Source organism: Budorcas taxicolor, chromosome 9 (genome assembly GCF_023091745.1).
Source record: "Budorcas taxicolor isolate Tak-1 chromosome 9, Takin1.1, whole genome shotgun sequence".
NCBI lineage: Eukaryota > Metazoa > Chordata > Mammalia > Artiodactyla > Bovidae > Budorcas > Budorcas taxicolor.
Window position 1 is genome coordinate 34,948,285 of NC_068918.1, and position 13,807 is coordinate 34,962,091.

The 13,807-nt window shown below is 40.0% G+C and overlaps 1 protein-coding gene across 1 annotated transcript in view; it reads left to right on the forward strand.

Annotated features, from left to right (window-relative positions):
• Nucleotides 1–92: 92 nt before the first annotated feature.
• RTN4IP1 (reticulon 4 interacting protein 1) overlaps nucleotides 93–13,807 on the forward strand; it is a 52,438-nt gene continuing 38,723 nt past the window's right edge. Inside the window, exons 1-4 of the mRNA XM_052645833.1 lie at nucleotides 93–773; nucleotides 5,532–5,683; nucleotides 9,679–9,747; nucleotides 10,808–10,932. Coding sequence (XP_052501793.1) covers nucleotides 500–773; nucleotides 5,532–5,683; nucleotides 9,679–9,747; nucleotides 10,808–10,932 — 620 coding nt within the window. The 5' untranslated portion in view covers nucleotides 93–499. The remainder of the gene's footprint in view (nucleotides 774–5,531; nucleotides 5,684–9,678; nucleotides 9,748–10,807; nucleotides 10,933–13,807) is intronic.

Consider the following 13,807-nt stretch of genomic DNA (forward strand, 5'->3'; position numbering starts at 1 on the left):
TTCTCCGATTGGTCGAATTGCAGCCCAAGGCAAATGATCTTTGCACACGATTGGCTGGCGCCGCTAAGCAAGTTCCGAAAGGAAAGAGAAAGGGTGGCAAGGAGACTGCGGGCTAGGGTCGCGGCGGAAGCCTGGAAGTGAATTTCTGTGAATTTCTGTGGCGTCTGGATCGCGAGAGGAATCGGCTTCTCCTGCAGAGGGCTTCCGGGACAGGGCAGGATTTTAGGGGTTTTGTTTTTAAGGGGAGCTGGTGTAAGGGAGGAGGAAAATGAATGGCATACTGATTGGAACGTTAATTGGAGTATTTCAGATGTGAAGAGCAAAGTAAATCCATACTCTTCTTTCTTTGATTGCTCCATTAGTCTGTCTTCATTTTAAAATTCTCAGCTTTGAAACCGGCCAGAGTGTTTGGGGAGAATTTGACGGAATTCAGGTGTGAGGGTTTGATCCCGTTTAAGTGCCTTTTAATTAGGGCACGTAATTCAACCACTTGTTTACAATGGGATTTCTGAAGACCTGTGTGTTAAGAAGAAATGCATGCACTGCGGTTTGCTTCTGGAGAAGCCAAGTTGTACAAAAGCCTTCAGTTCGAAAAATTAGTACTACCTCTCCAAGAAGCACTGTCATGCCTGCTTGGGTGATAGATAGATATGGGAGTAATGAAGTGCTTCGATTTACCCAGAACATGATGATACCAATGATACACTATCCAAATGAAGTCATTATCAAAGTTCACGCTGCAAGTATAAATCCTATAGATGTTAATATGAGAAGTAAGTTTCAAAAGACGTTGCTCATTATCTTTTTTTTTTTTTTTAAACTTGAGACAGCCTCACCAGGGATCAGTTTTAAAAGATTAGTTGTTATTGACCACTTTTTGGGGGGTTAACACAAAGAAATGGTTTAGGGTTTTGACAGTATCTCAGTAGGTATTTCAAAAATTTTTGAACTGGCAATGTCCATGGTATGCTTTAATCTTTTACAAAATATAAGTTTGAATTGCTTCCAATGCTACCTCAAAAATGTAAATTGGGACTTGAGAATTGTATCCACAGCTAACTTTCTGGTACACTTTGCTAGGAACTTTATGATATTCTGAGGTCCATCGCAGGTTTTAAAGGTATGGTTATGTTTCCACATCAGTTCAGAATTTGCATTTTCATAGTAATTTGTGTTTGCCCTTCCACTACTCCCAGCTTTTTCTAATGGTCCAGTGGACAAAGCAGCAGAACAGGATGCCAAGATGTGGACACAGTACTCTTCCTCATTTTGTTGTTGCGTTCTGCCCTTGGAAGTTAAAATAGGCTTTTCTGTTGTGCGCTATCTTCAGTGGGAATTATGTTATCTTAATTTCTGCTAGGGGTTATTGACAAAGCTTGGAGTGCACTATATTCCTTATGCAGTTATTACAGTGCTGAAAAGATTGATTACTGTTTGTGAATTACTTTAACTTTGGAAAATAACGACAAAAAATGAGCAATTGAAATGTGGCTAGTCTGAATTGGGATGTACAGTTAGTGTAAAATATACACTAGATTTCAAGACTTAGTAAAAAATGAGTGTAAAATGTCTTATTAATTTTATATTTATTATATATATTCATTATATATTGATCTGATAATATTTTGGATATATTAAGTAAAATATTATTAGCATTAATTTCACTTTCTTTTCACTTTTTAGTGTCCGCTTGAAAATTTTAACTTAGCTGTGTGGGTTGCATTACATCCCTGTTGGACAGTGCTGATCTAGACATATGAGGAACAGCTATTACACATTTCTTTGTGGGGAAAGAGATACAAGTTTAAATGATTTTATGGTGCTTGCCCCATGAAATATACACTTGTATTCCTTTTGTTTGCTTAGAATAGTTGCTGCTGCTAGGTGTTTCAGCTTATTCTGTTTGCATTGGGCATGAAGATAATTTAGTTTTTATCAGAATTACCTTTTTTTTAAAATTGTTGTTCAATTTTGGTTGTGCTTGGTCTTCCTTGCTGCATGGACTACTCTCTAGCATCAGTGCTTGGCCTTCTTGTTGCAGTGGCTTCTTGTTGCGTTGGATGGACTCTAGGGCACTTGGGCTTCGGTCGTTTTGGCACGTGGGGTCAGTGGTTGCAGCTCCCAGGCTCTAGGGCACGGGCTCAGTAGTTGTGGCACGTGGACTTACGCTGTGGTATGTGGGATCTTCTCACATAAGGGATTGAACCCATGTCTCCTTCATTGGCAGGTGAATTTTTTTTTTTACCATTGAGCCAACAGGGAGACTCCTATTGGAATTATCTTTAAGTGGTAGATTTATACCTAGTGAGCAGTATGTATTTGCCATCTCCTTGATTATAAGCTCTTTGAAGGTAGAGCCCATGCCCTGTCAACTATAGCTTGTTTTTGGTGTTTCACATATGTAGTTGTCATTCAGTCATTAATGTCATTTTATATTTTCATTCTAATTTGATTACAAAGTAAAATGATGTTTTTTAATCCTTGAGCAGTTTTTAAAAGCATTTTGTCTTTGTTTAGATCTGTGAACACATTATTGACCAGGGGATGTTTTTTAGAAATCAGCGCCTGTGACCAGCAATTTTATTAAACGTCTCTGGTCAATAATGTTCAAGTGACAAAAGGCATATTAATACATCTCCAGTCAATACGTTGCTAACTTTTCATTTCTTTGAATGCACAGGCACAGTCTATGTATTTGTGTTACCTTGTACATTTTAATTTCAGTAGAATGGCTGAATCTGGACTTTCTTGGCTGCTATTTAATAACAGATTTTACTTTTATATAGTATTCTTGAGACATCATAGTTTTTTAATGACTTGACTGGATAATATTATTTGTAGTTATCCTCTGTATTTCCTGCCCATGGATTCTTTTTTGAGAATGTATGATGACTATTGCAGAAGATACCTGAAATGGTAGCTTGGAGAAATGAAATTGTAAACTATAGGGAGCATCATTTCCCTTGACAAGAAAGCAAGGACATGCCTGTTTTGAAAGATGAAAGCCACCTATTTTTCTGGAGATGGCTACTGTTGTTGGATATAAAATCATAAATCATATAAATAGGTAATGAAAAGTGAATTATCTTAAAATAGAAAAAAAAAATCAGCCAACAGCATTATACCTACAAAGTTTGCTTTCTTTAGATTAGATCAAAGATTCTGAAACTGATGGCAGATTTAGGATTTTCCAGGTCGTTCCATCTCTGAACCAAACTGATCACCTCTAACAGTGACACAAAACTGCTAAGGTTCCCCATTCACTGTCTCCAAGCAGATTCTCAGTTCCTAACTACCAGCTATTTCTGGATTTGGGACTAGTTTAGCTGGTACCAGTGAGCCAGGACTACTCAGTCGATATCCAAGTAACTGAGAAAACAGCCTTCTTTTGCAGGCTGTGAAGCTCAGAAAGGGACTGGAATGGTTTGTTGTTGTTGTTGTTTTTTTTTGGCAGCTTGAAAATTTTACTTGACTAAATTCCCACTTTTGTTGATCAAATCGCATAGGAATTTCAGTGAATAATTGTTTTATTGTGTTTGAGAGGTGGAAAAGGAATGTAAGACAGGAAGACTAAATGTGATTTTTGTGAGTATTACATGGGAAGTTATTTTTCCCCTGGTAGAATGCACTCCTAACTAGCCAGCTGGCATGTATCTAATATCGGCATGGTGGCCATCAGCTTAGATTTTCTGGGACTTGCCCAACTTTAAAATGCTTTCTTCCATGTGTCTTGATTTTTTATTAGAAAAACAACTTCTGCACTCCCCTGTCAGCCTCTCTTCCTGTATTCTCTACCTCTTGCTGTATGGATTAAATATCATTGTTCCCATCTAAGGCCAGCCCTCCACCAAGGTTCTAGACCCCATGCCTGCTCACCCACTCAGGAGCATTGTTTCAGCAGTTGTCTCCTATATCTTCAGTGTTTCCCTTTCCCCTGGATCACTCACACTGGCTGTTTTTTCTCCACTCATAAAGAGCACCAAAAAAAAAAAAGACTTAAAAGTCCTTCAGTGGGCTTCCCTGGTGGCTGAGGTGTAAAGAATTCGCCTGCAATGCAGGAGACCAGGGCTTGATCCTTAGGTTGGGAAGATCCCCTGGAGAAGGAAATGGCAACCCACTCCAGTATTCTTGCCTGGAAAACCCCATGGACAAAGGAGTCTGGTGGAGTACAGTCTGTGGGATCACAAGAGTCAGACACAACGTAGCAACTAAACCACCACCACCCACCACCAAAAATCTTCAATCTCACTTTCCCTTCTCCAGCCACTGCCCCATTTTTCCACTCTTCTATAGCAATACTATCAATATTTGGAAGAGTTGAATGTTCTCATGGTGTTCAGTTCCTCATTCCCATACTCTCTGTCACCCCATGCCATAACAACTGCTCCTAAAAAGGTCACCACAGACTTCTGTGCTGTTGGATCCAATATTTTGTTTTGGGGGTAATTTTTTTGTTTCTTAAAGATCTATTGGCAACTCTTGACCTTGTTTGAAAAATTTCTTCCCTGGCAGCAGCATCTGACTTCTTTAAATGGCCCTCTTCACTTGACTTTCTGGATACCTTTTCACTAGCCAAACCTTCTTGGGCTCCTTTGCTGGTTTCTCCTCATCCTTAAGATCTGATGAGGATGAGTGGGAGAAAAGGGGAAACTTTCAGAATGGTTTAGTGATTCTGGAGCATGAATTGTGGTGCATGACCCTAAAAAGATAAGCAAGATGCTTATCTTGGAGAGCCTCACGTAGCAGAAATGTTCTCAGGAGGATGTCAAGCAGAAAAGATGACAGCAGACACTTCTGTGTCTTAGGAAAACCATTTTATGTGTGGATGATGTGTAATAAACTGCTTTGGATTATTATATGTAGCCAATTTATTTTGAAAAACAAAAAAGTGAGCAGAGGAACATTTCAGTTCTGTTTAGTTGATATTTATGTAAATATTCTTAAAAAGATATATAATAACACAATCAGCCTGATTTAGCATATCAGAGTTGATGCAGCCAAGTGGTTCTTTTCCATTTGGGAATCTTACACTTAACCCAAAGTTGTTTTAGAAACATTTTTTGGGAGACAGGGACAATTACTCGTAGAACAGTGTCTTAGTATCAGATACTATACCTATGCCTTATTTACTTGCTTAACTGCAGACAACTTTGACATTTATCTGCTTCACCAGACTTGGCTTCAAATGATTTCGTGTTGAAAAAGTTCATGAATGAATAAATTAATAAGGAAACCATCTTCAAAGACCAGTTCTCAAATTCGTTTCAGAATTAGATTTCAAAAAGTGATTGTTAATTAACTATAGTCCAATATAAAATTTCTTAAAAGTGATTATAACTTTCCTAGTAATTTTCTTTGAAAGGAACAACACTCATTGTTTTTATGCTTTCCTGTGTGATGGTAAAAAATTTGTAAGATTGATTACTTTATAATCTACTTCTTGAGGATCTAGAATTGTACCTGGCCCGTAAGTGCAGCAGTTTTGAAAGCATCTCATTCTTTTGGAAAAAAAAGTAAATTGTATCTTCTAGGTGGTTATGGAGCCACAGCTTTAAATATGAAACGTGATCCTTTACATGTTAAAATCAAAGGAGAAGAATTTCCTCTGACTCTGGGTCGGGATGTGTCTGGTGTGGTGATGGAGTGTGGACTTGATGTAAGGTACTTCAAACCTGGAGATGAGGTGAGTTGTCACATTCCACTATTCCTTTTCAAAATTGGCTGGTTTCATTCTCCTGCTTTTGGAAGTATATTCCATATCACTGACCTTTTCTTCTTCTTTTCAACAGATATACTGAGCTTTGGCTGGAACCCTCCTTTTCTTGGTTCAGTTCATGATTCTCTTTTCTGGTTCTGTCACAATAGCTTGCTATGCTTGAACATTCTAAAGCTAGTGCCTGAGAATTGCAAGTCTTTAGGAGACATGTAGGAAAGGAGGCTCAAGAGGGAGGGGATATGTGCCTACTTAGAACTGACTCATGGTGTTGTGCAGTGGAAAGCAGCACAGCGTTGTAAAGCTTATAAAGCAATTACCCCCCAATTAAAAAAATTTTTTAAAGAAAAAAATATACAGACAAGTGAAAAAAAGATATGATTGGGACTTTTTAAGTCTTTAAATGACAATTTCTATCTTATGGGTTAGATGGTTTTGAAATAGCTAAAGGTTGATATAATCACCTGTCCCTTGTCACTTTGAACTTTATACCAAGAAATTAAAGTCAGCTCATAATAATAGCGCTGTTCCAGTTGTTTTTCATTAAAAAAAAAAAACCAAACTAATTTAATCTCTCTGAAGTGAGTACAGTTAGGCCAGTCTACAGGTGAGAGTTAAGCTGTAAAGAGGTCCCACAGCAAATAAGTGATAGAATCCAGGATTAAAGCTCCAGAGAACATGTTCTTGCTGGTGTTCTACTGTTGCTGCTAAGTCGCATCAATCGTGTCCGACTCTGGGCGACCCCATAGACGCCAGCCCACTAGGCTCCTCTGTCCCTGGGATTCTCCAGGCAAGAACACTGGAGTGGGTTACCATGTCCTCCAATGCAGGAAAGTGAAAAGTGAAAGTGAAGTTGCTCAGTCGTGCCCGACTCTTAGCTACACCATGGACTGCAGCCTACCAGGCTTCTCCATCCATGGGATTTTCCAGGCAAGAATACTGGAGTGGGTTGCCATTGCCTTCTCTGGCTGGTGCTCTAAGTAGTGGGTAAATACAGCAGGATTTACTGCTGTCTACCTCCTATGTTGACATTTTAGGACTCAGCGAACTAAAATGGACTGGAATGGGTGAATATAACTCAGATGATCATTATTTTTATCTACTACTGAAGGCAAGAATCCCTTAGAAGAAATGGAGTAGCCATCCTAGTTAACAAAAGAGTCCAAAATGCAGTACTTTGGAAGCAATCTCAAAAATGACAGAATGATCTCTGTTTGTTTCCAAGGCAAACAATTCAATATCACGGTAATCCAAGTCTATGCCCTGACCAGTAATGCTGAAGAAGCTGAAGTTGAATGGTTCTGTGAAGAGCTACAAGAGCTTCTAGAGCTAACGCCCAAAAAAGATGCCCTTTTCAGTATAGGGGACTGGAATGCAAAAGTAGGAAGTCAAGAAACACCTGGAGTAACAGGCAAATTTGGCCTTGGAATACGGAATGCAGCAGGGCAAAGACTAATAGAGTTTTGCCAAGAGAATGCTCTGGTCACAGCAAACACCCTCTTCCAACAACACAAGAGAAGACTCTACACATGGACATCACCAGCTGGTCAACACTAAGATCAGATTGATTATATTTTTTGCAGCCAAAGATGGAGAAGCTCTATACAGTCAGCAAAAAAAAAAAGAAAAGAAAGCTGACTGTGGCTCAGTTCATGAACTCCTTATTGCCAAATTCAGACTTAAATTGAAGAAAGTAGGGAAAACTAGTAGACCATTCAGGTATGACCTAAATTAAATCCCTTACAATTATACAGTGGAAGTGAGAAATAGATTCAAGGGATTAGACCTGATAGAGTGCCTGATGAACTGTGGATGGAGGTTTGTGACATTGTACAGGAGACAGGGATCAAGACCATTCCTGACAAAAATGCAAAAAAGTGCAAAATGGCTGTCTGAGGAAGCCTTACAAATAACTGTGAAAAGGAGAGAAGTGAAAAGTAAAGGAGAAAAGGAAAGATATACCCATTTGAATGCAGAGTTTCAAAGAATAGCAAGGAGAGGTAAGAAAGCCCTCCTCAGTGATCAGTGCAAAGAAATAGAGGAAAACAATTGGAATGACTAGAGATCTCTTCAAGAAAATTAGAGATACCAAGGGAACATTTCATGCAAAGATGGGCTTGATAAAGGACAGAAATGGTATGGACCAAACAGAAGCAGAAGATATTAAGAAGAGGTGGCAAGAATACATAGAAAAACTATAAAAAAAGATCTTAATGACCCAGATAGTCATGATGCTGTGATCACTCACCTAGAGCCAGACATCCTGGAATGCAAAGTCAAGTGGGCCTTAGGAAGCCACAGCAAACGAAGCTAGTGGAGGTGATGGAATTCCAGTTGAGCTATTTCAAATCCTAAAAGAGAATGCTGTGAAAGTGCTGCACTCACTATGCCAGCAAATTTGGAAAACTCAGCAGTGGCCACAGGACTGTAAAATGGCAGTTTTCTTTCCAATCCCAAAGAAAGGCAATGCCAAAGAATGCTCAAACTACCACACAATTGCACTCATCTCACACACTAGTAAAGTAATGCTCAAAATTCTCCAAGCCAGGCTTCAACAGTATGTGAACCGTGAACTTCCAGGTGTTCAAGCTGGTTTTAGAAAAAGCAGAGGAACCAGAGATCAAATTGCCCACATCCGTTGGATCTCTGAAAAAGCAAGAGAGTTCCAGAAAAACATCTATTTCTGCTTTATTGACTATGCCAAAGCCTTTGACTGTGTGGATCACAATAAACTGTGGAAAATTCTGAAAGAGATGGGAATATTAGGCCACCTGACCTGCCTCTTGAGAAATCTGTATGCAGGTCAGGAAGCAACAGTTAGAAGTGGACATGGAACAACAGACTGGTTCCAAATAGGGAAAGGAATACATCAAGGTTGTATATTGTCACCCTGCTTATTTAACTTATAGGCAGAGTACATCATGAGAAACACTGGGCTCGATGAAGCACAAGCTGAAATCAAGATTGCTGGGAGAAATATCAATAACCTCAGATATGTAGATAACACTAACCGATGGCAGAAAGTGAAGAACTAAAGAGCCTCTTGATGAAAGTGAAAGAGGAGAGTGGAAACAGTTGGTTTAAAGCTCAACATTCAGAAAACTAAGATCATGGCTTCTGTCCCATCACTTCATGGGAAATAGATGGGGAAACAGTGGAAACAGTGTCAGACTTTACTTTGGGGGGCTCCAAAATCACTGTAGATGGTGACTGCAGCCATAAAATTAAAAGACGCTTACTCCTTGGAAGAAAAGTTATGACCAACCTAGATAGCATATTCAAAAGCAGAGACATTACTTTGCCAACAAAGGTCCATCTAGTCAAGGCTATCGTTTTTCCATAAGTCATGTATAGATGTGAGAGTTGGACTATAAAGAAAGCTAAGTGCTGAAGATTTGATGCTTTTGAACTGTGGTGTTGGAGAAAACTATTGAGAATCCCTTGGACTGCAAGGAGATCCAACCAGTCCATCCTAAAGGAAATCAGTCCTGAATATTCACTGGAAGGACTGACGCTGAAGCTGAAACTCCATTACTTTGGCCACCTGATGGGAAGAATTGACTCATTTGAAAAGACCCTGATTCTGGGAAAGATTGAAGGCAGCAGGAGAAGGGGACAATAGAGGATGAGATGGTTGGATGGCATCACTGACTCAATGGACATGAGTTTGAGTAAACTCTGGGAGTTGGTGATGGACTGGGAGGCCTGGTGTGCTGCAGTCCATGGGGTTGCAAAGAGTTGGACGTGACTGAACTGAACTGAACTGACCTCCAATGTGGTTTGACTTGGTAAATCCAGAATCATTCTAAATTATACATTGATATCATGTGAAAATAACTGTTGTTTGGTGGGTTGTGGACTTGTGCTCTTTTCTCACAGGGTGTGGGGTATGTATTGGGGAACACTGTCATGATTAGCTTTTTCTTAAAAAGGTGTGTTTCTGATGCACAGCGTGTGTGTTTCAGGTCTGGGCTGCAGTTCCCCCCTGGAAACAAGGCACTCTGTCAGAATTCGTTGTTGTCAGTGGGAATGAGGTAACTCGCTGGTTCTGTGCTGAAATGCTGTTGGAAAGTAGAACAAAGACTGACAACTATCTCTGACATAATTGGTGTTGTTTTTTTTTTTTTTTTTTTGAGATCAGGTTCAAGTTTTATGGGTGGTTTCAAAAGAACTGAGAGAATAGGAATTTTAAAAAATATTTTTAAATGTATTGGGTGTCATTTAAATAGTGCTGCCTGCCAGAGCAGTTATCTGTATCTTGTGGAGCAGGGATTTGTGAGATCTAGAAACCCTGCTGTGTTCTTTGGTTTTATCCTCAGTGTAAATTGTTGAAAGCAAATATACCAAATGGAGCGTACTGATTCATCATAAATGGAAGCATTGGAAGTATCAAGCTGTTTCAAATAACTTTCAAAACAGGAGTCTAATCAAATACAGTCAGGAGGCCTGGCAGTTTAATTAGAAAGAAAGGAGTTAATATTAAGAAAATTGGCTGCAGAAGGGAGAGCAGGAGGGGGAAAGGGGTATTACTGAGATTAGAAAAGTCTGGAAAGATTGTGCTGTATGTTCAGTTGTGTCCTACCGTTTGTGACCCCATGTGCTATAACCCACCAGGCTCCTCTGTCCATGGGATTTTCCAGGCAAGAACACTGGAGTGAGTTGCCGTTTGCCTCCTCCAGGGGATCTTCCCGACCCAGGGATCTAACCTGCATCTCCTGTGTCTCCTGCACTGCAGGTGGATTATTTACCCACTGAGTGGCAGTAAAGCAAACAGCTAATCCCCAAAACAAATTAGAATGTATTTATGAGGGCTCAAAGTGTATTTGGATTTGTTTCTGGCCATAGTTAGGACTAATGGGATTGTTGAATGTGGTCTTTTTTGTGAAGAATTAAACAGCTGTATCCAATAATGTAACCTATAAAACCTTACTGACCCTCTGCTTGGCAGATTGAGTCATTCAGAGAAATTCCTTAGGAATAATCTTAGAGTAGGGTTTATGATGCTCACTGAACCTGGCAGAGTGTACGTGTACTTAATTGTGTTCATAGGTTCACAGGTCACTGCTTATTTTTGACTGTTGTCCTCAAATCTAGGTCTCTCACAAGCCCAGATCACTCACTCATACTCAAGCCGCCTCCCTGCCGTACGTGGCTCTCACAGCGTGGTCTGCCATAAACAAGGTTGGCGGCCTGAACGACAGGAATTGCACGGGAAAACGGTGAGCGTCAGTGGTAGCACCTAAAACTCCCTTTACTTTGGTGACATCTTTGCAGAGGATTTGTCAGAAGCATTAAAACTAGGCTCACTTACATGAGCAAAATTGTGCTAACGTTTCAAACAGTTTCTAAAGAACTCTTGTGTCTGTTGTTTTTTTTTTCAAATCTCATTCTGTTGTATATAGATGGACGTTAGGAGTCTAAGCCTTCTAAAATGATGCAAAATTTTTGTATGTGAGTCTCTGGGAAGAAGATCCATAACTTTCATCAGATTCCTAAAAAAAAAAAATGAAGGATGGCTTACTTATGGTTTTTGAAGAATGATTTTGAGGCACCAGTGTTTTTTTCCTGCCTTTGCTAGGCGTGGCTCTCCCACTGGCAGGTTTCTATGAAAACCAGATACACAGCTCTTGAGCACTGTTGTGCTGTCTTAGGCTCTGTGCTCTCTCAGGCTCCTTCAGGCAGTTCTGGGGCTTCCAGAACTTGCAGGTAGGTTTGTTGGGTTTGCAAAAATACAGTGACGATGCTTTTGAGTTCATATTCAAGAACTTTCTGCCCACTTGGGCACTTCTTCTTTGTGAGTTTTATTTTAGGAGTTCAGCGAGGTAACACATACACAATCAGTGAAACAGGTTGTAGTCGAAAGGCACCCAGTACCTGGTGGTGCTGTTATTAACCGTGTGGCTACTGTATTCTTTGTGTTTCACAAAGTTGGCAGCGTAGAGAAAACTGATGATTTTATTATTTGGCAAGAAAACTAGAACCATTCAGTGATTGTGGTGAAGCAGAGGGTTGCAGGTGGAATTTTTCGTTTCTTGATTTCTAAAGGTTATGCTCGAAAAAGAATTGAAATTCTGTGTCATTCTCTACTCCTGTTGTTATAAAACATTGCACCTTACCTTTAAGTTTAGTGAAAGCTTAATAGCTGTTTTTTCTGAAAGCAGCGTAAAGACTGTTCATCTAATGAGGTGCTATCCCTCATTGTAGAATTGAAGGCAAAGATTTATTCAAAAGGTCAACCCTGTTTAATTTTTAAGCTTTTGGGGCTTATCATTCTTGAAGTTGCCATTTTGGCCCAACACTTTGTTTAAATTAGTTTGACCATGTAGATCTTTCTAATGGTTTGTCTCAGTTAATAACCTTGGAAAAACCATAGGCAGGATTTTTAGGCATTTATTATTATTGTAGGCTCTGCAGTGACATTGATTCTTTGCTTTCTTTTTCCTTGAAAAGCATTCAGATTGCTATGCCTGCGTGACTACTCTGGGTAGAGAGCTCTCATTCGTTTGCTGGTTCGGGCTCTTTGGGCATACCTTTTTTTTTGGTGTTCTGCAGAAAATGAGTTAGAAACAGAGCTAGCTCTCTCTTCTTGTCGCAGTTGATCGTTTGCTTTGTGGGCATTATATTGTCTTCTGTTTAAGCAGTAATGGCTTGGAACTGGGCAAGTAGAGGCCTGGGTTCCTCTCTCTGCTACTAACTAATCAGCTGCCCACATGCATGCATTTTATGGCCTCTGCTGTTTCCACCAAGGTTCTGAGAGGAGAACAGTGTAGGTTGTTGGGTGGGCTTTGAGAACTGGAAAGTTTTATACCTTATAAAAGTGATTTAAACGTTATGTTGAGTCTGTGCACACTGATTTAGCCATCTGTTAACCAACCTGGAGTAAAACCCGCTGAAAGAGGCTCGCCGGCTCCTGTCATGGGCTTCGGTCACATTCCCACCTGTGCAGTGGCTCAGAATGCCTTTGCTGTGAGTGGCAGTGGGAACCTGGTCCTTGGTGCCCTGGGAAATTTCAGTTTACTGAGATTACTGCACACGATGGTAATAATGCCTCCCTCTCCTACTGCTTGCTTGAGAGAATCACATGGGAGATGTGAGCACCTTAAAGTACTGTAAAAATACTTCTACATGAAGAGATTACTGTTGTAGTGGGGTTTTACCTATGTAAACCCAGAGGTTCCAGTGTCCAAAGTGACTTTTTTCAGCTGGACTATCCTTTGTGATTGGTGGAGCATATTATGGCTTCTCTAAGCAGTGATTACTCCTTCACTATTAGCTATTGGCACTAAGGCAGTCTTTAGTTTGCACCAAAGCAAGTCAGTGTTTGTCATCCAGCACCAACCTCGATGGTGTTTTGCTTTTCCTTTTTTGTTCTGTCATTATATTTTTGCCACGACTGAGCATCAGTGAACCAAGGGAATAACTTAATATTGATGTTATGTGTCATTTTTGCCCACACTTTGGTATCACTGGAGAAGTCACGTGAAATGATTTCCTTGTTTTGAGCCCGTCTGTGGTTTCTTCATGTCTTATTCAGTAGGAACCCATGGATAACTTAGAGTTCTCAAGATGAATAGAACTTTTTTTAAAAAGTGGTTACACCAGGTATTTTTGAGAAAGGGTTCTATCTGATGGTTATATTTATCAGTAGTGTCATGCTCTGCCTGAAATACATCTCTTGCTGGAAAGTTATACTTCACTCTGTTTGACAGAAGTGTTAGCAAGTGTTAGAAATTGAACTCTTCCTCCTCCACAAAATAAATGTCACTTCTAAATTGTGTATACCTGAAACTCAATGCAGTGGCTTTAGGAATGCTCTTCCTGGTTTCTTTTTTGAGATTAGACTTTAAGACAATAAAATTTTGTCATGGAAGTATAAATTAGGTGTCTGATTGATTCTATTTATAGAGTTAGGCTGAAACATTGGATTTCCCCACCATATGCCTATTCCAGTAATCACACCAGCTTCCTTCTTTCTGCTGCCTTTACCTGCCTGTCCTTCCTCCTCCTACCCACCTGCTTCTCCCTGCTGTCCACCCCACCACCCCTGGGGACTTTTGGGTTTGCATCTGCATCTGACTGGCTTGTATGGGGGAG